General features: G+C 38.6%; 1 protein-coding gene across 1 annotated transcript; it reads left to right on the top strand.

Annotated features, from left to right (window-relative positions):
* Nucleotides 1-23,217: 23,217 nt before the first annotated feature.
* Nucleotides 23,218-26,792, top strand: FABP2 (fatty acid binding protein 2). Its single transcript, XM_010985532.3, has 4 exons — nucleotides 23,218-23,386; nucleotides 24,887-25,059; nucleotides 26,098-26,205; nucleotides 26,593-26,792. The coding sequence occupies exons 1-4, from the start codon at nucleotides 23,320-23,322 to the stop codon at nucleotides 26,641-26,643; spliced, it is 399 nt and encodes a 132-aa protein (XP_010983834.1). The 5' UTR covers nucleotides 23,218-23,319; the 3' UTR covers nucleotides 26,644-26,792.
* The last annotated feature ends 259 nt before the right edge of the window (nucleotides 26,793-27,051 follow it).

Here is a 27,051-nt window from a genome sequence, read left to right on the forward strand (position 1 = left end):
CTGCAATACCAATAGGCTTTTTCCAATGTCCTCTCTTGGTTCTGATCAATGAAGTAAACTGGTGCTTTCCTGGGTCTGTTGTAAGCTGTGCTGTTCGAGAGACAGAACGTACAAATAAGAACATCTTCCGCCCCTCTCCTTCCCGCTGGTGGATGCACAGAAGGCAGGAGTAAAGTCAATATTCACTCATCTCATAAGAGGTCCCATTTTAGGAATGCCATGAATTCACTAAAGAATTCAAGAGAAGCATGGTTGGAAGATACGTTGTTCTGTTTTGTATTACAAAATTTTGAAAAGTAAATTCCACATGACCAGAAATTATTGTTCATTTTTTTTTCTGTCTATTCTGTTTAAGACCTGCATTTGTGATCATCATCAGTGAAGCACACTAGCGGACTCTGAGTCACTGGGAGCACGTATTCACAGGCAGCACAACGGAGGAGGCAGCATCATGTGTAATCATGTAACGAACATGAGTAAATGGTATTAGGGAACTACAGAGGCCAGAAGATCGGATTATTTTCATACAAACAGGTTCTGAAGTCTATAACAGAGTGACTGTTTTTGCTCTCAGTGGGAGCAACAAAAATAGAGATGAAGAACACATCTGACAGTAAAAAACACATCTGACAGTAAAAAACACAAGCAAGTGGTCCCTGAACTTTAACACTACCAATATGAATTGATTTTCACATGGACAATGAAATATGAAAATATCTCTCCTCTACTCAATTGTCTAAATTTTCATTGAAAAAACAATTGTTATTAGTTTCCTAATGCTGCTGTAGCAAATTACCACAAATATACTGACTTAACACAAATGTATTATCTTACGGTTCAGGAGATCAAAAGTCAAAAATGTGTCAGCAAGGCTGCAGTCCTTCCAGAGGCCATTCCCCAGCCTTTCTGAGCTTTCAGAGGCTGCCTGTGCTGCTTAGATTGTGGCCTCGTCTTCCATCTTCAAAGCCAACAGCAGAGCATGTGCAGAGCACTCTCCCTCTCACAGTCACACACACACACACACACACACACACAACACCCTTCTGCTTCCATCCTCACATTTCCTTCTCTAACACTCTCTCCCTCCTAAAAGGACTCTTGTGATTGCATTTGGCCCACACAGATAATCCAGGATGATCTTCCTATCCCAAAATGCTTAACAATCAGATGTGCAAAGCTCCTTTAGCCATAAAAGTAACATATTCACAGGTTCCAGGGACGAGGATACGAACATCTTTGGGGGCCAGTATTCCCTCTAACACAGCAACTCTCACATGGGCTCATGAATTATGTGATACATTTGTCTGTGTGTGTGTGTGTGTGTGTGTGTGTGTGTTAATAGGCTAGTTTTTAGAGCAGTTTTGAGTTGGAAGAGGATCAGCCAAAATGGAAGAACAGAAAGACCCTGAGCTCACCTCCTCTCACAAGCTCACCAAAATCATAACTATCTACAGCATTACCATCAAGTGTCATACCTTGGGGTGGGCGACCTATGAACTGGAGAGTATGCAGAGGTTCTCCCACAGGAGTGAGACTTCTGAGCCCCACATCAGGATCCCCAGTCTGGGGATTCTGCAGCGAGAAGATGAGCACCTAGGGCATTTGGCTTTGAAGGCCAGCAGGGCTTAATTTCAGGAGCCCCACAGGACTGGGATAAACAGAGACTTCACTCTTAAAAGGTGCGTACAAAATCACACACGCACCAGGACCCAGGGCACACGCAGTAACTTGATGACAGCCTGGACCAGACATACCTGCTGGCCTCAGAGAGCATCCCAGAGAGGCAGAAGGCAGCTGCAGCTCATCCTGGAGACACAGATACTGGCGGCAGCCATATTTAGGAACTCATGCTACCGTGTGGGCGCTCCTGTGGTGGCTACCATCTTGGGATCCTTCCTCTAGCTTGTGAGTGCCAAGACCTGGCCTCACCCAACAGCCTGCAGGCCCAGCGCTGGGAGGCCTCAAGCCAAACAACTAACTGGATGGGGACATAGGCCCGCACATCACCAGACAGGCTGCCAAAAGACTTCCTGAGACCACAGTCACCTCTAGATATGTCTCACCAGAGGGCCAGGACCCAGCTCCACCCACCAGTGTGGAGGTACTGGCCCTGCCCTCAAGGGAGCCTGCAGTAGCCTCCAGACCAGCCTCCCCCACCAGGCAACAGACACCAGATGTAAGAAAACCACAATGCTGCAGCCTGCAGACCCAATCCGCCCACAGAAGGCCAGACAGCACCCTGGGACCAGCTGGGCCCTGGCTCTGCCCTCTAGCAGGCCAACGCAAGCTTCAGGACATCACGGACCCCATACCCAACTGTGTCAGGAGCCACCCTCCACCACTAGCCATCTGACACCAGTTCTGGGATCCCTGGACCCTGTAGCCAGTTTCCGGGACCCAGCACTAACCCCACCAGTGAGCAGGCAAAAGCTCCAGAGTCTTCTGGAGTCTAACTGGGCCCACCAGTGAGCCAGCACTAACCCTGAGGCCTCTAGGGTTCTGCAGCAGCCACCTTGTGACCAGACCCCGCTAACTAGCAGTTAGCGCATCCGCACAAGGCAGGGCCTGACAACAAACCGGGCTAGGGGCTTACCAAGCCTACCAGACCAACCACACAGTCTGCCACAACAGAAGGACCCATGCAGCCCTCTTAGGGGGAACCTCTAGAGCACAGAGCTTGGGTGACGACAGGAGAGTGCACTGCCGGGACACAGAGGACATCTCCTACAGAAAGCCACTTCTCCACTTCTCCAAGGTCAAGAAACATAATTAACCTACTACCTGTATAAAAAACAAGCAGAAACTTAGAAAAAATGAGGTGGCAATGGAACATGTTCCAGATGAAGGAACAAGATAAAACCTCTGAAGAAGTAAGTGAAGTGGAGATAGGCAATCTACCTGAGAAAGAGTTGAGAGTAATGATCCCAAAGATGATCAAAGAATTCAGGAGAAGAATGGATGCACAGAGCAAGAAGTTTTTAACAAACAGAATATGTAAAGAACAACCAAACAAAGATGAAGAATACAATAACTGAAATGAAAAATACACTAGGAGGAATCAACAGTAGACTAAATGATACAGAGGAATGGATCAGTGAGCTGGAAGACAGAGTAGTGGAAATCACTGCCTCTGAACAGAAAAAAGAAAACAGAATGAAAAGAAATGAGGACAGTTTAAGAGACCTCTGGGACAACATCAAGCATAATAATTCCACATTATAGGGATCCCAGAAGGAGAAGAGAGAGAAATATATGTGAACATATGAGAACATATGTGAAGACACAATAGCTAGAAACTTCCCTGACTTGGGAAAAGAAACAGTTACCGAAGTCCAGAAAGTGCAGAATCCCACACAGGATTAATCCAAAGAGGAACACACCAAGACACATTGTAATTTAAATCATAAAAATTAAAGATACAGAGAGTATATTAAAAGCAGCAAGGAAAAATCAGTAAATAACATACAAGGGAATTCCTATAAAGCTATCAGTTGATTTTTCAGCAGACACTCTGCAAGCCAGAAGGGAGTGGCATGATATATTTAAAGTGATGAAAGGGGAAAACCTACAACCAAGAATTCTCTGCCCAGCGAGGCTCTCCTTCAGACCTGATGGAGAAATCAAAAGCATTATGGACAAGCAAAAGCTGAAAGAGTTCAGAACTGCCAAAACAGCTATACAATTAATGTTAAAGAAACTTCCCTAGGTTTTTCAAAAAGAAAAAGGCCACAACTAGAAACAAGAAAATTACGAAATGAAAATGCTCACTGGTAAAGGCAAACATACAGTAAAGGTAGAAAACTATCCACACACAAAGCTAGCAGGGAGGTTAAAAGACAAAAGTAGTGAAATCATCTATATCCACAGGAAGCAGTTAAGGGCTACACAAAACAATTACACGTAAAATATGGTATCAAAGACAGTAATAGTGAGAAGAGGAGAGTACAAGTGAAGGGTTTTTTAAATGCCTTTGAAATTAAGAGACCAGCAACTTAAAAAATCATGTATATGTATAGACTGCTATACAAAAACTTCATGGTAACCACAAACCAAAAATCTACAATAGATATACACACAAAAAAGAAAAAGGAATCCAAACATAACACTAATGCTGGTGATCAAATCACAAGAGAAGAGGGAAAAAAAGAAAAGAAAAAAAGACCTACAAAAACAAATACAAAACAATTAACAAAATGACAATAATAACATACATCTCAATAATTACTTTAAATGTAAATGGATCAAATGATTCAACCGAAAGACAGAGTGGCCAAATGGATACAAAAACAAGAGTCATATATGTGCTGCTTTCAAGAGACTACCTTCCAGTCTTTGTTCTTTGAAAAGATAAACAAAATTGATAAACCTTTAGCCAGACTCAAGAAAAAAAGAGAGAAGACCCAAAATCAAAAATGATAAAACAGTTACAATTGACATCACAGAAATACAAAGGATCATAAGAGACTGCTGTGAACAACTATATGCTAATAAAGTGGACAACATAGAAGAAATGTATGTCAGAAAGGTACACTATCCCAACACTGAATCAGGAAGAAATAGAAAATTTGAACAGACCAATTACCAGTAATGAAATTGAATCAGTAATTTAAAAATTCCAACAAATAAGAGTCCAGTATCAGATGGCTTCACTGATGAATTCCACCAAACATCCAGAGAAGACTTAACACCTATCCTTCTCAAACCATTCTAAAAAACTGCAGATAAAGAAACTTCTGAACTCATTCTATGAGGCCAGCATCACCCTGATACCAAAACCGGAGATATCACAAAAAAATAAAATTACAGGCCAATATCACTGATAAACACAGATGCAAAAATCCTCAACAATTTATTAGCAAACCAAATCTAACAGTACATTAAAAGAATTACATACCATGATCAAGTGGGATTAATCCCAGGGATGCACATATTTTTCAATATCTGCAAATCAATCAATGTGAAAAACCACATTAACAAATTGAAGAATAAAAATCATATGATCATCTCAAAAGATGCAGAAAAAGCTTTTGATAAAATTCAACATCCTTTTATGATATATAAAAAAAAAAACTCTCCAGAAAGTGGACAAAGAGGGAACAGATCTCAACATAATAAAGGCCATATATGGCAAACCCATTGCTAACATTATACTCAATGGTGAGAGGCTGAAAGCATTTCCTCCAAGATCAGGAACAAGACAAGGATGCCTATTCTCACCACTTTTATTCAATATAGCTTTGGAAGTCCTAGCCACAGCAATCAGAAAAGAAAAAGAAATAAAATGAATCGAAATGGGCAAGGAAGAAGTAAAACTGTCACTGGCTGCAGATGACATGATACTATACACAGAAAATCTTAAAGATGCCACCGGAAGACCTCTAGAGCTCAACAATGAATTTAATAAAGTTGCAGGATACAAAATTAATAGAAGTTTGTTGCATTTCTATACACTGACAACAAACTATCAGAGAAAGAAATTAAGGAAACAATCCATTTATCATATCAATCCATTTATCCTAGAATAAAATACCTAGGAATAAACCTACCTAAGGAGACAAAAGAACTGTACTTAGAAAACAGTAAGACACTGATGAAGAAATAGAAGATGACACAAACAGATGGAATGATATACCATTTTCTTGGATTAGGAGAATCAATATTGTTAAAATGCCCACAGTACCCAAGGCAATATACAGGGTCAAAATACCAATGGTATTTTTCACAGAACTAAAATAATTTTTAAATTTGTATGGATTCACAAAGGACCCTGAATAGCCAAAGCAATCTTAAGAAGAACAGAGCTAGAGGAATCAAGTTCCCTGACTTCAGACTATACTACAAAGCTACAGTAATCAAAACAGTATGATACTAGCACAAAAACAGACATACAGATGAATGGAACAAGATAGAAAGTCCAGAAATAAACCCACACACTTATGGTCAATTAATCTATGACAAAGGAGGCAAGAATATAAAATGGAGAAAAGACAGTCTCTTCAGTAAGTCATTCTGGGAAAATTGGACAGCTACGTGTAAAAGAATGAAATTGGAGCATTCTCTAATACTATATATAAAAGTAAACTCAAAATGTATATATATGTGTACATATACATATATATACACATGTGTACACATATATGTACACACATACATACATACACACAATGGAATATTACTCAGCCATAAAAAAGAAACAATGTCATTTGCAGCAACATGGATGGACCTAGAGATTATCATATTAAGTAAGTTAGTCAGAGAAAGACAAATATCATATGATATCACTTATATGTGGAATCTTAAAAAAAGATACAAAGTCTATTTACAAACTAAAAACAGACTCACAGACTTGGAAAACAAATGATGGTTATCAAAGGGGAAGTGCAGGGGAGGGATAAATTAGGAACTTAGGACTAACATATTATTATATATAAAATAAACAACAAGGACCTATAGCACAGGGAACTATACTCAACTTCTTGTAAAAACATATAATGGAAAAGAATCTGAAAAGAAAAAATATATACATATGTATATATGTAACTGAATCATTTTACTGTATACCTGAAACTAATATTGTACATAAACAACACTTCAATAAAAAATAAAATTAAAAGACAAAACACTTAGTAGGGTATATAAAATGCAATCAGGCAAAAGAAGTGGTTGCATTAAAAAAGGTTAATGGAAAAAACACTATGGGATTGGGACAAAAACAGACACAGATTAATAGAACAGGATAGAGAGTGTAGAAATAAATCCATGCACTTATGGTCAATCAATCTATAACAAAGGAGGCAAGAATATAAAATTGCTGGGAAAATTGGACAGCTACATGTAAAAAAAAAATGAAATTAGAACATTCTCTAACACCATATACAAAAGTAAATTCAAAATGGATTAAAGACCTAAATATTTAATACTGGACACTATAAAACTTCTAGATGAAAACATAGGCAGAACACTCTCTGACAAATTGCAGAGATATTTTTTGGATCCATCTCCTAAAGCAAAGGAAATAAAAGCAAAAATAAACAAATGGGAACTAATTAAACTTAAAAGCTTTTGCACAGTTAAAGGAAACCATCAACACAAAGAAAAGATAACCTACTGAAAGGGAGAAAATATGTGCAAATGATATGACTGATAATGGATTAATATTTAATATATATGTAAATAGTTTATAAAACTCAACATCAAAAAAACAAACAACCCAATTAAAAAATGAGCAAAAGACCTGAATAGACTTTTTTCCAAAGAGGAAATGCAGATAGCCAAAAGGGACATGAAAAGACATTCAACATTGCTAATTATCACGGAAATGTAAATTAAAACCAAGATGAGATATCACTTCACACCTGTCAGAAGGGCCATCAAGAAGAACACAAATAAGAAATGTTCATGACAATATGGAGAAGAGGAAGCACTTGTACACCATTGGTGGGAATGTAAATTGGTGCAGCCACCGTGGAAAACAGTGTGGAGGTTTCTCTAAAAACCCAAAATAGTACCATATGATTCAGCAATTCCACTCCTTGATATGTAACTAGAAAAAAACAAAAATACCAATTTGAAAAGATGCATGTACCCCAATGTTCATAGCATTATTATTTACAACAGCCAAGCTATGGAAGCAACCTAAGTGTCCATCAACAGATGAATGGATAAAGAAGATGTGGTAAGTAAATGTACAATGGAAAGTACATCTAGGATAAATTAAACTTGGATTGTGTTTTGCCATTTACCAAGCTCTTTCACATACATGACCTTATCTCATCTTTACAGCAATGCTGCCATGCAGGCACTATTTTCATTCCTGATTTTCAGATGATAAAACTGAGTCTCAGAGACTCGTTTCCCCTCTTGTAATCTGCAGAGTTGTCACTTAAACCCAAGTCTTCGCACATCAAATCTGGTATACTTCTCATTGCAAAATAATTCCATTCTCTAAGATTCCAAATGTTCAGGCTTTTATTGTATAAATCAGTAATTTTCAAAGTGTGGTTCCTGGATCAGCAGCATCAGCATCAGCAGATGAAAATGCAATTCTTGGGCTGCATGCCTGATCTACTGAGGGTCTGAATGTTTTATTAGCCCTCCATTTTTCTGATGTACCCTAAAGTTTGAGAACCACTGATCTAAGTCATTGCTCTTTTCTTCTAACTGCTTACAATTCCAATATTAAAAAGAAATAAGACATAGCCACACAAAGCCATTTAACTAATGATTCAATGATTACAGTAATATTTTTATTAGAGAGATCCCTAGAAATCTGACCAGTGAACTCACTGAAAATTCTGTTCTCTAATTATTTAGATTTTTCATCTCAACAAAAGCATAACACGTTCCATCTATACAGGGAAGAGAGAAGTCAAAACATGGGGGGTTTCAGATTGAGTTTCAACAGGGCAGAAGTAGGATCATCATGATGGTTTCCAGAGTTTCCTCTTCTTCTGTATTATCTATAATTGCTCAAGCAGGACTTTGAAAGATTAGCTCCCTTATCAGTCCTCCTCCTCCTCATAGATCATATCCTTGGAGAACACGTAAATTGCAAGAGGCCAGAATAATGAGGTTAAGTCCTCTCACAGTTGGAATAAAGACAAATTGGATGTGGCATGTCACAGGCTGAGAGGGGCAAAGAGAGCTGACATTTTATATGTTACAGATACTGCTTACTGGTCATTCTCCATGTTGTTTCTAGATCTGGGAGTAGAGGGCAAAGGTGCCCATCCTGATTTATCATCTAAATATGTCCCGATGGCTCGGATCAACATCCAGGAGCAGTTTGGAAGGGCAAAGATTCCTGACAGCTGCTGCGCCAGAGGTCTGACCGTCACTGTGCACTATCAGAACCAAGGGGTCAGTCCAGCTTTGGAAAAGGCCCAGGCGGAAGACTCTGGCAAAAAGCACCCCTGAGCCTGCAGTCTGCTCCACGTCTAGAGAGAGAGCAGCATTTCATAGGTGATTTAGGAAAGGAGGTGAAGCTAGTGGTGCTTTCATCAGAAACCAAAATCTAGGGAAGGGACAGGCCCCTGCTCAGCCCTAGGCCCTAGGCCTTCCCTGCTACTCTAGTTTGGAGCCTTCTCTAAACCTGGGTAAAGTCCAGCTTAGGACGGGGCTGTTCCAGCTCCGCAGGGAAAGAGAGCTCCACTCTCCCTGGCAAGGGAGAGGCCCTCACAACCACCCTGCCACAGGCACAGTGAAATCTTTCTGGCCTGTGCCCTGCACCTTAGATGCCCCCAAGGGCTTTGAGGCCTGTGTCCTGGGGCACTTCTGGCAGGTGATTTCATGCTAAAAACGCCTTTTCTACAGAATTACCAGAGGACAATTGTTGGCATTACAGAAAGGCCTTCTAGCAGAGTGGAAGGATGGCGGTCAGTGTTTATGGAGCAGCAACTACGTGCCACGCCCTTTCCACACATTAACTCATTTTATTCTTACAACAATCTCATTAAGTAGAAAATTTCATCCCCATTTTTTAGACAAGAAAACAAGGCAGAGAAAGGTTACTTACTCAAAGTCAGGTGGCTTACAGGTGGCATAGCTAGAATCTGAACACAGGTTTGGCTTCAAAGTCCCTGCTCTCCTTACTACTGTGCTGTCACAGGAGAAGGGACCCAGTGGGCTAGTCACCGTCTCTGAGAGGCCACAGCAGGCCTTCCTGTGCGAGCTGCCACCCAGAGGTCAACGGTGATTACAGTGCAGATCTCACCTGTGCTGTCTTTCTTGGCCTGGAAACATACATCCTAATTACACTGTCCAGAGAGGAGAACCATTGTGCGCGTCTACCACCGCAGAAGCGGGTGGAGATCAAGGGCAGCTGAGTTGGACGTTTTTCTCAGGGATGATCATTATGTATGCTGCCTACCCCTCTTTCTCCATCCAAGCCTCCTTCCTCCATACTACTCCCATACATCCCAGTTAAACAGAAATCCATCAGTTTTGTTGTTGTTGTTATCTTCTTACATGAGGGGGAAAAATGCCTGAGGTGAGCTTTTTATTGCAAAGGTAACCCAACAGCATTTACTGCAATCTGCTTATTTCAGCAGGATCCTCTAAGTGCTCTCTTACTTGCCCTGAACAAGCTTGATATACAACACAGTCAATCATCAATGATATTTCAGCCAGTTAATCATTCATTTGTGATTGCCTAAGTCATAAGAACTGAGTAACAGTAGAAGTTGCCACGTTGTTATCACTTCCCAATCTTTCAACTCTGGCCACAGCAAGTTAGAAATTCTATTTCCCAAGAGACCAATGACAAGGAAAGAAGTCACCATCCTGACAGGAGGAACTGACGCAGAATAGCAGAAGGCTGGGTTGCTCTTACACAATGGGAGCAGGAAGAAATATGTTTGGTACCCAGATGGTCCACTGGAGCATCTTTTAGTATTTCTCTGCCAAATTTTGAAAGAAAATGGGTAAGTGCAGAAGCCACAGCAAGAGAAGGGCATGATGGGCTGGGTCCCAGGGCTCCTCAAGGAAAGCCCCTAAGGGCAAGGTGAATCTAGAATGGGTAATAGAGGAGAGAGATTATAAGCATCAGTTGTGACCCCAAAGACAGCAACCACCATAGGACTAATAATTCATCCTACTAACTTTCCACTTTTTCCCAGAAAAAGAGACCAGTCACGATCCTGGAGGAGCTGTTCCCAGATGAGGTGAACTTGGCATATTAAGCAAGTTGATCCAAGCAGTGCAAGAGGTAGATTTTATTAGATACTGTGGTGTACTGACAAGAGTCATCTCCCACCACCCCAACCCTACTTACATGCAGAACCAAGGCACAAAGGCACTCATTCTCCAAGCTGTCAGGACTGTTCACTGCTGACAGTGCCAGCCCAGAGCTGGGTCCCTCCCCTGAAACTGTCCTGGGCCTAAGGGAGCTGCCTGGCTCAAGGTTATACACTCTCCCAGGGGCAGGCGGCATCCTATCAATTGGCCAGTGAGGGGGGACAAACATCCGGCCCCCTTTTCTAAGTAAGGACAACTCTGAAGGGCTATTCCAGTTCCAGACCTCCTCAGAGGACTGGCCAAGAACTTCGCTGCTACTGCACAGCAGATCGAGTTCTCCCCTGCCCAGTCCTACTGCCTTCATTCACAGGTGTTTCCCCAAGAGCACTCCCCATGAAACTCCATTCATTTAATTCTCTCTCTTCAAGTCTGTTTTTCAGGGTACCAACCTAAAATAGATGTGAATAGATGTAACCCCTAAATGGGGGACTTACTGAAGTTTACTGTCTCCCTTTTGCTTATCTGCATTTTTTTTATTTTTTAACAATAAACATGCATTACTTCTGTAGTAAAGAGCTACATCTACATATGCATATATATATACACATGTGTGTATATATTTTGGTGTGACCTACAACATTACAAAATGAAGAGAAGACTAAAACCAATACAAGCAGATTAAATATACTAGTGAAAAAGTTTGATAGACAAAAAGAAAACATCCTAGAAAAAAAATTATCAAAACTGACTCTAAAAACTTACAAAATATGTGAAGTATTATTATAAAGAAATTATACTGTTATTATATATTATGCATTTATTAGATATATTACATGTTATATATACTATATTATTACATTACATATATTGTGTATACTATAAATTATTATAATTTTAGAAGTTAAATTGTTATTTTAAAACTTTTCTCATGAAGAAGATACCAGCCTCAGACACATTCACAATCAGTGTTACCAAAATTCGACAGGAAAATATTTATTAATGAGGATATGGTCTAAGGAAACTGTCATGTACACTGTTTTAGGAAAGGTAAATTGATAGGTCACTTTGAAAATGTATTTTGTATTTTATTTCCCCTTATTTAAAAATCAATTTTAAAGTTTCTTTTCAATCCAAGTTTTATATGCACAGTTTGTCCTCCAGCAACATATTATTCTTTGTCTCTTTCATATATTTTCTGGAATGTTTCTTTATCACCTCTTTTATTAATTATTCCATTTCTTCCATCAAACTTTTTAATTTCCAAGAGCTGTTTTTTGGTTCTCTGTTCAATTTTTCATGGCATCCTGTTTTTGTTCCAGAGATAGAGATATTCTCTTATACTTTCGAGGATATTCATTATAGGTATATTCCTATTTTTATTTTTGAGGCTTTCTACCTCCCAAATAAATCTAAAATCATTTCATCTATTTGTTTTGCTCTCTACCTTTCATATTAGAGAACTTTTTTCAAATGTCTCCTTGACTAAATGCTCATTTTTAAAGGCCTATGACTAAATGCCTGGTGAGCTTGTCAACTGTGAACTTCCCTGTAGGGTGATCTAGGTGGGCCACTTGTTGGGGAAAGTGCCATGTCATTTTCTTTAAGTCTTTCCACATAGGTTGGCTGAATCCGTGGATGTCCATATCCATCCAGGGATATGGAGGCACGGTGGATATGGAGGAACCATGAATACGGAGAATCAATATAAGTTATAAGTGAACTGACTGCACAGCAGGTCTGCTCCCCTAATCCTGTGTCGTTAAGGGTCAGCTGTAGCTTATTTGGGAGATTATCCCAGGAAACACTGGTAAAGGAGTAGGGGAGTAAGACAGGGAGGGAAAGGCAGGAAGTCCACACAAGGGTGAGTTAACAAGCAGATCACTCCCATGAGCAACCGAGGCTGTTTCACTGGGACCTCTTGGAGATTGCCCAGAACATATCTTAAAGTCATCCTACCTGAAGGTCGAGGCAGCTTAGATATTTATCTACCAGCTCCTGTCTATTACTAGTTGTGGGCTGCTCCTGGTGGCTTGGATTCCCTGGCACTTCCAGCATGTCCTGCCCGCAGGGACTAGGCGTGTTTCTTTAGAGGAAAGCCTAAAAGCAAAGCACCTCAGGTCCTTACAGCGGATGCCATCAGGGCTTCTCAGGAACAGTGAGCACCAGTGGGATAGGTCTGCTACCACACTACTCTACTTTTTAAACTAGAAGGGACTAAAATGGGATTTATTTGGTTATTCTTTCCAATATATATGCAAAATGTACTTTTTCATATCAATGCTAATGTTAATAAAATATTAAGTAAATGTTAATAAAAATATTAATGTTTCTTGAATTCCCATTTTATTCTTTATGAAATATTTGTTAGAAATGTGGACTTCATAATATGTGTTCATTTTCACTGACTTTCTGCTCACTTCCAGCAATGAGGCCATAGATTCCCTGGTGTCATTGGGCCCCAAATCATTTTTTGAACAAGTCAGCCTTTCACTGCAGGAGGGCTATTGTAATTAGATTTAAATATGGTCAATTATTTACCAGCAGGAACTGATTTGCAAGAACTCTTTAGACAGTATATTTTAGGAAAACATCATAGTGTAAAATTCAATTTAACTTATGTGTCTTTTTAATTATATAGATCATTTTTACACAGTAAGATTTTGGCTTTTGGGGTCTTAGAGGTCATATGCCTTGGGCTAAGACAACTTTTTAGATTATAATTAATTCAAACCTCAATTATTCTCTTCCAAGCAGGAATGGTTCTATAAAATGCATCTTTCTGTGGCCGGCATGTTACAGTTTAGTTTATTTAGTTTATTAGGCCAAATGTATTATAGGCTGTGCTTATGGAACAGGGTCATTCAACTGACCAAGGCAACTAGAGCTGACAACTGAACAATTTACAGAACAACACCTTGCAGTTGGACTCAAGAAGGAAACTCACTAATTTGTACCTGGTTACACAAATAGGCTGAAGGTGCCTGAACTGATTTTAGAGAATTATCTTTGACCACTCAAAATCACTGGAGCCAACTGCTCTGTATAAAGTAAGCTACACAGACAACAAATATTTACTGACTAAATTACCCCTTTAATAAATCAGCTTTAAAAAAAAAATTTTAAGATAAATTTCAACAACAAAAAAATACTCAATGCCTACAATGACATGCATATTTGTATTCCTTGATATAAGGTTTGACTTAATCCTTTGTTAACAGCTACCTCCAAGGCAGCCAAAGGGTAATACAAACACTACAAAGGAGCTAACAATCCACTAGCTTGAAGGGCCCTTAATTTTTCTCTGAACAAGAGCAGGCTCACCATTCTACTTCTGAAGGTCTCTGTTTACACTGACAAACTGATCAGAAACTGTGGAATGAGCTGTTTCAGAACAGGTCACAAGAGCCGACTCTACACAGGAGGGGATGTAAGCAGAACAGAGGAGTTGGTCACATGACAACTTTCTATGGGACATTTCTAACAGGAAAGTAGAATGCGGCTTCCTTCAATTTTACATACCCATTAGTGCTCAGGGCCTACTTAGTGAGGCATACCAATTTAGTATTCCCTTTGTAACTGCAAATATTTTCATTTAACAGTCATTCACAACCATCTCTTAAAATGAATTAATCATTAGCATTTGAGGATTGTCTTTTTTCTCCTTCATTCACAACCCCAATAAATGAATGATTGGATTGATGAGTGGGTGGATGGGTAGATGGGTAACTATAATTTAAACTGATGCAACTATAATTTGACTAATGCAACAATATACAAAACAAAACACATTTCAAAGTGAGCTGTTAGAACACAGAGCCTAAATTTCAACATAGATATAAAAGATGATGGAAACTGAGAGAATTTTTGAGGATTATATCACTGGAAAGAAAAATGGGGGAACAATGATGAGGGTTGTTTGCAATGCACCTCAAGGCAGTCACAGAACTCAGTGAGTATCTCCTGCACTAATCCTGTCTTCATTTAGAATTCTGATCTTATTCCTCATGCTTTTTTTGCATTACTATTTATTTTTTAAAGAATATTTCATTAAAATATTGTTCATCTTGATTGCTGAGTTTTTTGGCACCCTCTGTAATTCTGCACTCAAGGTGAATGTCTCACTACCTTCACCAAAGTCCCAGTCCTGATTGAGGGGCACAAGGTAATAACGTCTGACCCACATCTGTACCTGCTAAAGCAACAGCAGGATATGGTTGGAGACTAGAAAGGTACTACACTCTTCTCTAATAATGGGTCAAAAGTATGGGAATTCTAGAGTACTAGATGAAAACTAGTGGTAGGCACATCCACCTAGGGTCACTTAAAAAGGTATCCTGTCCAAGAAGGTTTGAAGGTCTGAGAAGTTTGAAGACAACCTAGGAGTAAGGGGCTTTGGGAAAAACTGGTGCAAGGCAGAAGTCAAGGGGCAATGGAGTACCACCTGAATGTAGGCACTACTACCTATGGAAAGTCAGACTGAGGGCCGGGGCAATCAGACAGGCCCCACCTCTCCACCTTCCTTCCAACTGCCCAATCCTAGAGGGTCAAGCAAGAAGGATTATAGCATACTCTTCCCTGAAGACTGCTGGTACGCCTGCAGCCAGACCCTGGAATGGAGAGGAGTGGGGAGGAGAAATCTTAAGTGAATGAAGAGCAAAGTATTCTTTAATAGTCAATAAAACATTTCTAAATACTGAATTAAAAGTATGATTTTGATATTAAAGTGACCTTAAGACTCAAGGCCATGTTAAAAACTCCAGCGGCATCATTCCTATCATAATCTGGGAGCTGGGCTCTAGGAGACTCATTTACAAAGATTACAATGCACATGGTGCCCCCTAGAGTTGTGCAACTTGGAGGCCCTGATAGGAGGTTTTATTACTTGAATGGTCTGCAGGCACAGGAAAAAGAACTCCCAGTGAAAGATAAAGACAAAAATGAATTTGCATTTTAGTTAAACTCCATAAATTGTGCTTACTCAACTTATTGTTACAGAAAGATGGATGGGAGGAAGAATGGATGAACAAAAAAATAGATAGCACAAGGCAATTTAAGTTACTAAAGAGAATGGTTCTATTTAAATTAATCTGTCTCCTTAACAGGGAGATGTCTGAAGAAGCAAATTCCTACTGAAAAGGGTAGAAACATTCACTGGGGGCAAATTTCAACGTCTGATTGACTGACGTTGTTTAGGGACTTTATCTGTATTTCAAAGGTTGGTCTCCCATACAGATGAGCCAGCTGAAAAGAGAATGCAGTGCCCTGATGCCCCTGGGAGATACCATATTCACCCGGTACAGGTGTTATCTGCCGTCCTGTTTGCTATGCTAGTCTCTGATACCATCAGGGCATTCCCAAATATCTGTGGTTATCTCTTCTCCAATCTCATTTCACCATCTTATTTTCAGTCCTCATTTCTCAGCAAGGTTACAGTAATATTTAATTATCCTTCTCTTCCAGATACGTCCCTCAAATCCTCCCTATATTTGGTGCCAAATGAAGCCCTCTAAAATACAAATCTGATCAAATGAAGATGTGTGTGGGTATCTATACATACACATATGTGAGTAAACACAAATACATACCTATGTATTCATATACAAACATAATGTATATACATACATATTATACACATATATGCACATAGGAACACATGAAAATACACACACATACGTATGTGCAGCTGTGTACAAACATACACATATACTTAAAAGTAGAAGAACTGTACATAAACACTATAGTAATTATCTTCAGTTGGTGGGATTATGAATCCTCAATTAAATTTTTTCTTTATGCCTTTTTCTAAGTTACCTGCACTGACTGCTCATTAACCTACAATTTTTAAAAATTTCTTATGATATAGAAGAATATTTAATAAAATGAGAAAATTTTAAGACAGTTGTTAGTTTTTAAAGCGTTTACAAACTAGTACGTATAGTATGATCCCATCTATTTATGTAAAATGTATATTTTATATAAATGAATGGTGCATGTATTTACACCTATAAATAAACATACATAAACACTAGCTCTAATTACCTTGGGAGATGACATCTTGAACAATTTTTACTTTTCTTTTTACTTGGCTGTATATTCAAAATTATCTACAATGAACATACACAGTTATGGCAGTCTCCCCACTAAGTGTGATTCTCTGTGGCAAGGAGATAAAGCTATTCATAAAAGGTATAGCAAAGCCAATTGATACTTTTCCTAAAACCATTAACACGTTCTTGATTTCTGCAATATTACTTCTACCAAGCCTAAAAAGGAGCACTTTGGCAACATCGTTTTTTTCAATGAGATGAAAATTTGCTTCACTTCATTAAGGAGCCAAAGTCCCTCGTGGTATTCTATCAACTAGACATATCTGGGGCCAATTATCTGCAATTAACTTTCTTTTGGAAAGCCTGCAAATGGGGGCTCCTCACCTGGGCTGCAAGGTAGGCAGGGAGTCAAATACTACATGACATAAGGTAAACCCATGACCTTAGTACCAGAATAGAAAGCAGTAGGGTAAAGCAGGGATCGAGATGGCCAAGCAGGAGGTCGCACAGCTCACCTTCCCTCCACAAACACATCAAAAATACTTCAACATGTGAAACAATTATCATGGAAAACTAATCAGAAACTGGCAGAAGAACTCCTATATAACCAGAGCTGCCAAAAAGATCTCTATGTAACTGGATGGAACAGAAAAAAAAAAAAAAAAGAAAAAAATGGGGGAAAAAAGGCAGGGGATTGGCACCTGCATCCCTGGGAGCAATCCAAAAGGAAGAAAAGGTCCACACGGGCAGACTCTTGCCCTAGGAAACAAGCAGATCAAGCCACAGTCTGGGCATCCCAGTCCTGGGATCCTACATGGAGGAAACAAGCCCCCTTGCCTGCTGGAAAATCCACTGAGACAGAGGAGCCTAGACTCTACTGGCAAGGAGTTCATGTGTGCTGGCTGACTAGCAATCAGGTGGAGAGAGCCTTGCACTGGCAGCTGCCATCTCACCACACTTCTCAATCCAAAGGGGTAAACACCCCAGCCCCCCTCACTCCACACCACAGCATGGTGTGAGATCTGGGCAAAGACTCAGTCTTGCTATGCACACACAAAACCGGGGCACCTAGGGAAGTGATCCAAGTGGAGCCACAAGGCCACTGTCAGTGCACATGTGGAACAGTGGGTGGAGCCTCAGGGACCACTGTCCGCGCACGTACAGGGAGGCGCCATGAGCGTGCACAGCGGTTAAGTGCTGGATCTCAGGCAGACAGGCCCTGGGAGAGGATCTGTGTCACTACAGAGACAGCCTGGAGGACTAGGGTGTGATCTTGGTGGGGCAGCAGCAGCCACTGTCAGTGTTTTCATGAGTACGCAGAGGTTCAGCTCCCAGTGAGAGCCTCCCAGCTCTGCCCACTCCACACTGCAGCTTAGCACTAGATCCAGGGCAGAAAGGTCCTGGGAGAAGACTGACACAGAGGCAGCCCAGATCTCAGGCACAGCATACCTACCTTAACTCCTGCAGCCACAACACCCCAACCCCCAAGCCTAGCATACTCTACGTCACAGCCTTGCACCAGCACTGGGACAAACACAACAGAGAAAGAGATGTGACTTTGGGCTGCTTCTGAGCAAAAACATGAATGGCCACACAGGTGGCACATAGGTCCTCTGTGATTGAGCAATCACTTCCTTTGGGGCAGGGCATACACTCAAGGGCAACAGAGCCTGATCAAAGCCAACCCTCAGGGTTTCTACTCCAACAACTGGGGAGCAGACCCTGTCCCTGATCGACTGGCAACCAGCCCTTGCACCAAAAAACCTGGACATACACAGTCCACACAGGGACACTCCCAAGTAGAAACACCCCTTCAAGATCATAGTAGATAACTGTTTCTCTTAAATTCATAGAGACAGAGAAAGTTAAGTTAACCGAAAAGGCAGAGGAACTACTCCAATGAAAAGAACAAGAGAAATCCCCTGAAAGAACAAATAATGAAACATACCTCATCAATCTACTAGACCCTGAGATCAAAAAAGTGTTAATAAAAATGCTAACTGAATTAAGAAAGATTATCTTCAATCACTGAAGCAAGGAACTAGAAACTATAAAGATGAACCAATCAAAAATAGACAATTTAATTGCTGAGATGAAAACCAATCTAGAAGCAATGAATAACAGACTAAATGACAAAGAAGACTGAACAATGTTCATAGCAGCACTATACACAATAGCCAAGACATGGAACCAACCCAAATGTCTGTTGACAGATGACTGGATAAATAAGTTGTGGTGTATTTATACAATGGAATACTACTCTGTCATAAAAAAGAATAAAATAATGCCACTTGCAGCAACATGGATGGACCTAGAGATCATCACTCTAAGTGAAGTAAGCCAGAAAGAGAAAGGAAAATACCATATGATATCACTCATATGTGGAATCTTAAAAAAAAAAAAAAAGGACAGTGTGAACTCATCTATAAAACGAAAACAGACTCGCAGACTTAGTATTATGGCTACCAGGGAAAGGGGGTGGGAGGGGATAAATTTGAGAGTTTGAGATTAACAAATGTTAGCCACTATATATAAAAGTAGATTTTTTAAAGTTTCTTTTGTATAGCACAGGGAACTATGTTTAATATCTTGTAATAACCTTTAATGGAAAAATGAAAACAAATATATGTATGTATATGCATGACTGGGACATTGTGCTGTACATCAGAGAGTGACACACTGTAATTGACTGTACTTCAATAAAAAAAAATTAAAATAAATAAATAAACTTAATTACCTCCCCCCACTTAAAAAAAAAGTCTACATATAATAAATGCTGCAGAGGGTGTGGAAAAAAGAGAACACTCATACATTGTTGGAAATGAAAATTAATGCAACCACTATGGAAAACAGTATGGAGGTTCTAAACTAAAAAATAGAGCTACTATATGATCCAGCAATCCCACTCCTAAATATATATCTGGGAAAAAAGAAAACTCTAATTTGAAAAGACAGATGCACCCCAATGTTCACAGCAGGACTATTTACAGCAGCCAAGACACAGAAGCAACCTAAGTGCCCATCTACAAGTGATTGCTATAAGAAGATGTGGGGTGTGTGTGTGTGTGTGTGTATTCCATTATATATATATATTCTTTTTTGATCACTAGAAAGCTATTCCTTTGAGATGAGCTGGCAACATCATACTGCCCCTCCTCACGGTATCTCTGGACTTCATGATGATACTAATGTTTCCCTGGTTATCATGAATCAGCTGTTCTTCCCTCTTAATGCTGAGACCTTTAGAAGGTCACTACACCTGGGAGAAGTAGACTTACCTGACCCATTCTTGGTGGTTCAGGGTGGGCCTCTTCGAGCACTGTGACCAAGCTGTGAGCTGAAGCAACAGAAAGCAAGCACATTCAAGAGACGGAGGACTGTAAGGTTTAGATCTCAGAGTACACAGTAAGGAACGGCAAGAGACTGGAGATAAAAGTGGGGGCTTGGGAAGCCACGTTAAGGAACATGGCTTGCATTTTCTCTTAGAGGAATGGGATAGGGATGTGCAGGAGCTTCTGCTGATTTCCACTCCTTCCATCAACATCACTCACTGGCTGACAGAGACTACAGAGTTCAGACAGAGAAAATAACTCTACCTCCATGGCAGCTGAACCCACATGTCCATGCACCCCCAATCCACTCACTTTCCCAAGCTGCAGGAACCTAAACCCTCTAGTATTATCAAAGAAGAAAATAAAGGATTGGCTCTGCCCTCAGCTGGTTGGCCCAACTCTATCACCAGCGTGAGAGGTCTGTAGGGAAACTGGTCCATAGGTTCACTGCAACTTTTTCTAGATGGGCTCCAGGTAAGTGATAAGAATTGGGGAACTACAGGGTTGGGGAGCAGCAGAAGGAAAAGTGTAATGTTAAAAATTTGATCTGGTAATAAAAAAAAATAATAATCCAGTGATGTCATTCTACAGAGAGAACAGGGATTCCTAACCGACTTTAAATTAGGTTACTGCCACTGATAAATAGAACACTGAAAGTTTCACATGTCCATTCTGTTAGCAGGTTTGCATGAGTCCAAGGACTATCTGCTTCTACCTGATTCTATTCTGGTCTTCTTGAGAAGCTCAAGGTAACCATGAGATAAGGGGTAAACTCCTGTTTGGAAGGCACTGTTAGGTAAACAATGGTAAGAAGCCATTCTTGGTTCTTCCTTCCCACCTTCCTGAGTCAGGCACTTTTTCTTTTTTTTTAATGGAGGTACTGGAGATTGAACCCAGGACCGTGAGCATGCTATGAACCCAGGACCATGCGCATGCTAAATATGCACTATACCACTGAGCTATATATCCCCACTTTACTTCAATTGCTGTGAGATCACAGAAAGGAAAGATGTATTCCCAGAGGGACCTAAAGCATCATGCTGTCCTTAACAGGCAAATCCAAGTCATACCTAGTGCCAAGTTAATCACTAGTGCAAGCCACAAAATACCTAAATAAATAAATTTAGGTGACTTTCTAATAAACAGCAGAAAGACATGGATTTTCTTTACCGAACATCAAAGTGGTTTGAGGCCTGGGATACTTGCAAAAGTTTATTGATGTTGGATTTTCTTTCTCAAGGAATGTAACGAGGAACAAAGGTTTATTGAGTACTTGATGTCTATCAGTTGCTTAAGTTTGTGCTTTATCAAATTTTTGTTCATAAAACCCTATGTATGTATGTATTAGGTATTGTTATTATCTTCATTTTATAGATGAGGAAACTGAGGCTCAGAGAGATTGAGTAATATGATCAATACCCCGCATAGTGTATAATGGGTGTTTTAGGCAGGACTGAAACCCAAGTCTTTGTTTCTAAAACACATGTTCTTTTTACTACACTACATTTCTATTCTAATGACCAGATACATCTGTTTTTTCTAATCTAGGAAAAAAGACTGGATCTATACTCCAAGGCCTTCTAAATTCACAAATCACCGTAAGTAGTGGATTACCTGAAAGACTATTTAGATCTTGGCTTTAGAGTAACCATAAACTTTCCCTCTCTTATCCAAGTTGAAAGTCCACTAAAAGGTTATGGTTCCCAAATGATGAGGTTTTCATTATCTTTGGGAAAAGAGAGAAAAACAAAGACAAGGTAGTCAATTTTTTTCCATAAAGCTAGAAGTATAAATATAACTATTTCTAAAATTATGATCTCTCTCTCCCCTGACCTACCCACTTTCTCTCTCCTCCTCTCTCTGTGTATATGAGTGTGTACATGTGTGTACTCTGATCTTTTTCTTTTTAAATGAAATAATGGAGCTAGTAGAAGGTAGTTTACTTTTTAATGTGCTTACTTGAGAAAATAAAAAGTGAGCAACTCCACTGAAAGTGTGCCCAATAGATATCAAACTAAAAAAAAAAAAAAAAAACTTAATTCTTTTTCTCAACGTCCTGCTCAAATCTAGTAGATTTATCTTTCCCCTGATGCTGAACGAAATCTTGGGCATGCCCTATAGCTTCTGTACTGAAGAGAGTTTCTGGTCACATTCACTCACAATAATAGTCTCCTCTTAGTAATTAATATGTTCAGGCTCACTAATAATCAAAACTCTGCACTTTATGCTAAGTTAAAGCCCCCCACCCCCCGACCCCAGCTAGGGCCTGCGCCAGATTGCAAGACTGCAGTCGGAGAAGGGAGAGCCACAGTGACCTTCTTCTCTTTTCACCTCTCTATCTACCCTTCATACCCCAACCCCCCACCACACACACAGAGTTTTGGCTTATGACTGCACCAGGTTTGGGGATGAGAGGGAGTGAGAGTAAAACAAAGGAATGGTTTTAGCTAATGGCATAGCTGACGTCTGGCTTTTGTCTTCTCTGCATATGGTAGATGTTTAAAGCTGATTCTCTCTCTTATGGGAGTTTTCATGTTATCCAGCCACACTTCTACCTCTTGAAATTTTTCTTAGTGGCCTATCATCATTCAACATCAAAACAAAAATATAATGGGTACCTATTGTGTGTCATGCCAAAGTCTTAGCAACCCAAAACACAATGCAAAAGAACACCATTAGAAAAATAAATAAATTTTCTGCCTCAATATCATATTAACTTTAACTTTTCAGTTGTATTCAGTCATTAAGTCTTACTTTACAAGGTAATTGCTATTGTAAAAAAGGGATAGGTCATTAATAGTCTCATTTCTCTGATGTTATTTGATAAATCATGTTACATTCAACATAACATGTACTTTGAACTTGTAAGCAGAAAACCTATCCAGACAGTATGCCTTCTAATTCTTGAAATAAATGTGCTCACAAATAGTAGTTTAAGACAGAGTAGGTATGCTTATCATGTTTTAAGGCAGTTGAATTTTAGGTGAGGAGCTAAGGAATTCTTAGAAACAGGGAAACTAAAATGGTGTGACATTAGTGTAGTTAAGTGACCCCTTGAACTTTAAACTTCCACATCACAGTATGAAGTTGGTTCTAAGATAAGAAAGAGAATAAATTCTCTCCTAAGGACAGACCTGAATCTCTGATTGCCTAAAGGCTGAATTAACTGGAGACCAGTTGCCTAGAGGCTGAATCAACTGCAGACCATGGCGTTTGATGGTACTTGGAAAGTAGACCGAAATGAGAACTATGAAAAGTTTATGGAAAAAATGGGTAAGGGCTTAATACTTTAATGGCTTGTTCTTTTGTTTCTCAGACATTTTTCCTTCTAACTCCTTCTAAACCTCAAGGCTTAGAGAATGGCACCTGTTGTGGCAGTGAGGATTGAGAAAGTGTGATGGTTCCAAGCAGGGAAAACCATATTCTCCCTTCTAACATTAGGAAGAATACACTGCCTCACTAGTGAAAGAAAAGACTCTTGGGTGCTATTCTCTGAAACATAAAAAACATCCAGATATGTTTCATTCACATTAACTGCTGATGGAAAATTGATCTTTTTTTTTTTTTGGCATTGTTTAGAAAGTAAAATATGGCAGTGCATAATGGTAACTTTCAGACTTTGAAACACTGAATTCTAGGGGATGGAAAAGCAAAGACCATATAATAAAGTAATGAAAAAGAGTTCTATCAAAAGTCACAGCTCTGAATAAATGAGACTTAATTCTCTTTTCCTCTGACTTACAAAACTTTTGGAATAATCTCATGATGCTATGTAGTTTCTATGGAAGTTTTTAATTTAACTGATTTTAATATCTATACCAATACTCTAGCAGCCCGTATACTGAACAAGATGGGCAAAAAAATTCATGTCATCCCTTAAAAATAAAAATCTGCGTTAATTATATACTGTAGTTCAGAGATTCCAAGTTTAAATTTATGGAATTGGTACATCCTTACAATAATGAAATTTCTCATTTTTGTGACAGTCAGAAATGCCACAAAAAGCAAAAAGAATTATGAAGTTCAAAGTGTTAAGGCCAATATGGAAAGCAAAGTGGCATTTAAAAAAAAAAAGAGTACCATATATGCAAAATTAAAGTTGTATATCCTTATAAATATATAAATATAGTTTTAAAATCCTTCATTTGACATTCCTGGAATTTGATTTACTTAACTCTGAAATTAAAATGATAATTTTTAATATATATATTTTTATTGAAGTATAGTCTGTTTACAATGTTGTGTCAATTTCTGATGTACAGCATAATGCTTCAGTCATACATGTACATACATTCGTCTTCATATTCTTTTTCACCATAAGTTACTACAAGATATTGAATATAGTTTCCTGTGATATACAGTATAAACTTTTTATTTATCTATTTTATATATAGTAGCTAGTATCTGCAAATCTTGAGCTTCCAATTTATCCCTTCCCACCTCTTCCCCCGCTGGTAACCATAAATTTGTTTTCTATGTCTGTGAAAAATGTTGATAATTTTTAAAAACTTACTCAGTTCTAAGATTCTACAATTCTACATTTTATTTAATTTTTCTTAAGTTTTAGAAAAATAGTTTGATCTGATTTAGCTTGAACTTTTCCTACAGAAGCAATCTGAATACTCTTGTGCAAAGGCAATGCTATCAGGTTTTCCTTCCCATCCTCAAAATATTAATTAATTAATTAGTTGGTTCATTAATACAGAACTCAGAAAAATAAGCACCTTCTACATCAGTCTGACTTCATTTTCTCTAATCTCTTTCCCTTTGCAGGTATTAATGTGGTGAAAAGGAAGCTTGCAGCTCATGACAATTTGAAATTGGTAATCACACAGGAAGGAAATAAATTCACAGTCAAAGAATCAAGCAATTTTCGAAGCATTGAAATTATTTTTGAGCTTGGTGTCACTTTTAATTACAGCCTCGCGGATGGAACTGAAGTCACTGTAAGAAATTTTTTATAAGCAATGCATTGCCAATTTTTCTACACAGTACTAAAATAATCTCTGCTTTCTGTCATTGGATGGTTTAATAAATATAGGTCTCCTTCATTTACTGAAGCAGACAATGGAGTTTATCCATATTATATATCATACAAGTTGGCAGAGTATTTTAAACATAATGCTTTGATTTTCACACACATCTGTAAAGAACCTGGAATAAACAATAAGAATTAGAAAAATATCCTTTGAATGACTGGGTATACACGTATTCATAAAGAAAACTAAAGCTCAGTGCTTTCAACTTTACATACCTGACGACAACAAAAGCTTTCAGAGTTATCTAACTTAAACATAAGAGATATTTAATTAACATAATTGAAATAATAAAATAAATGGATAAATTAGTGAATGAGTGTGTGACCAAATGGAAAGGTCTAATAATACAATATGTGTCACTGGGAATATACCTTTTAATATTTAAGATATAAAATTTTACAGAGGCCCATTTTTCAACTGATTTTTAAAAAACTTTTTGTCCCCAGAATTTTTCTAGTTAAATTATACATGCTTGCAATGACAATTGCAAACTGTCAAATATTTTATCAATTATGATTGCTTTTAAATCACTACAACAATTACATAAATTAAAACAAACACAAGCTTGTGAGCTTCTCCATGAAGCTAATTTGAACCATGACTAAATTTAGAACACTCTTTGTAACATGAAAGGTTTAGAAAAGAGGCCCTGCCTATCTGCCTTAACGTTTGGCATTTGCAAACTACTGAGTAGGACGGGCAGAATGGTTACCAGCACACACTCTAGAGCCCAACAGCTTAGAATCAAGCCTGGCTTTGTGACTTTAGGTAAATTACTGTATCTCTCTGTTTTCTCATCTGTGAAATAGTGATAATAATATCTACTTCATAGGGTTATAGTCAAGTTTGAAGGAGCAGATCTGTAGATCTCAGAATAGTGCCTGACACATGTAGGACTCTAAAAGCTGCTATTTTATTATTATTATTTTCTTTATTTTTATATAGGGTAGTTGGAGCCTAGAGGGAAATAAACTTGTTGGAAAATTCAAACGGCTCGACAATGGAAATGAACTAAATACTGTCCGAGAAATTATCGGTGGTGAAATGGTCCAGGTGAGTGGGAAAAACATCTCCCAAAGACAAAAATAACTATACAACAATAATTTTATGTGGGGGGTTGTTGAGTTATATCATCAAAAAATAGACTATACTTTTCTTATAAATCTTACTAATTTTAAAAATATATTTTCTGATGTCCGTTTGTTGAAGAGAACTTATACGTCAAATACATCAAGCCTATTTTAATTGAAAATTTAAGTGACTACAAACCAAAATGTGTTTTTAAATGAATATATCCTGTATTTGTATAAAATGTTGCTATCAAGTACAAGAATAAATACTTTATAAACTCATTTCAAAACTATATTACTACTAATATTTTTCTTAATTTAGCCTTTAATCTTAACGGCAAATTCTTCTATGTTTGTTAATACTTTTCAGACTTACACATATGAAGGAGTAGAAGCCAAGAGGATCTTCAAAAAGGAGTGAGCATTGTTCTTGGAGCACAGCCCAGAACACAAATTAGATGGAAAATCTATATTGAATCCGGACCGTTTTTCTCTCCTCATCAAGTATAAAGTTGCTGACTGATTAGTCCTTTTATAAACATTGGCCAATGGCTTTTATTTCCAGTCTTGGCCAGAACAAAACAAGCAAAAGCTAATTAGGATTTAACTTGTTTTACATTCTCAAAGATGTACATTTATTGGTGTTCAAAAAGAATTTGTGACATTTTAAAAAACAGATGAATAAATATTGTTCCCACATTGCTTTATAAGTAGCCTCTCCTTAAAAAAAAAAAAAGCTATGCAACACATGCATTGATAGACTGTTTTGGGTTCAGTAAACTGAAAACATATATTGCATAGGGGGGGCAGGCTTTAAAATCCTGCACTG

The sequence above is a fragment of the Camelus dromedarius genome, chromosome 1, assembly GCF_036321535.1.
Source record: "Camelus dromedarius isolate mCamDro1 chromosome 1, mCamDro1.pat, whole genome shotgun sequence".
Classification (NCBI taxonomy): domain Eukaryota; kingdom Metazoa; phylum Chordata; class Mammalia; order Artiodactyla; family Camelidae; genus Camelus; species Camelus dromedarius.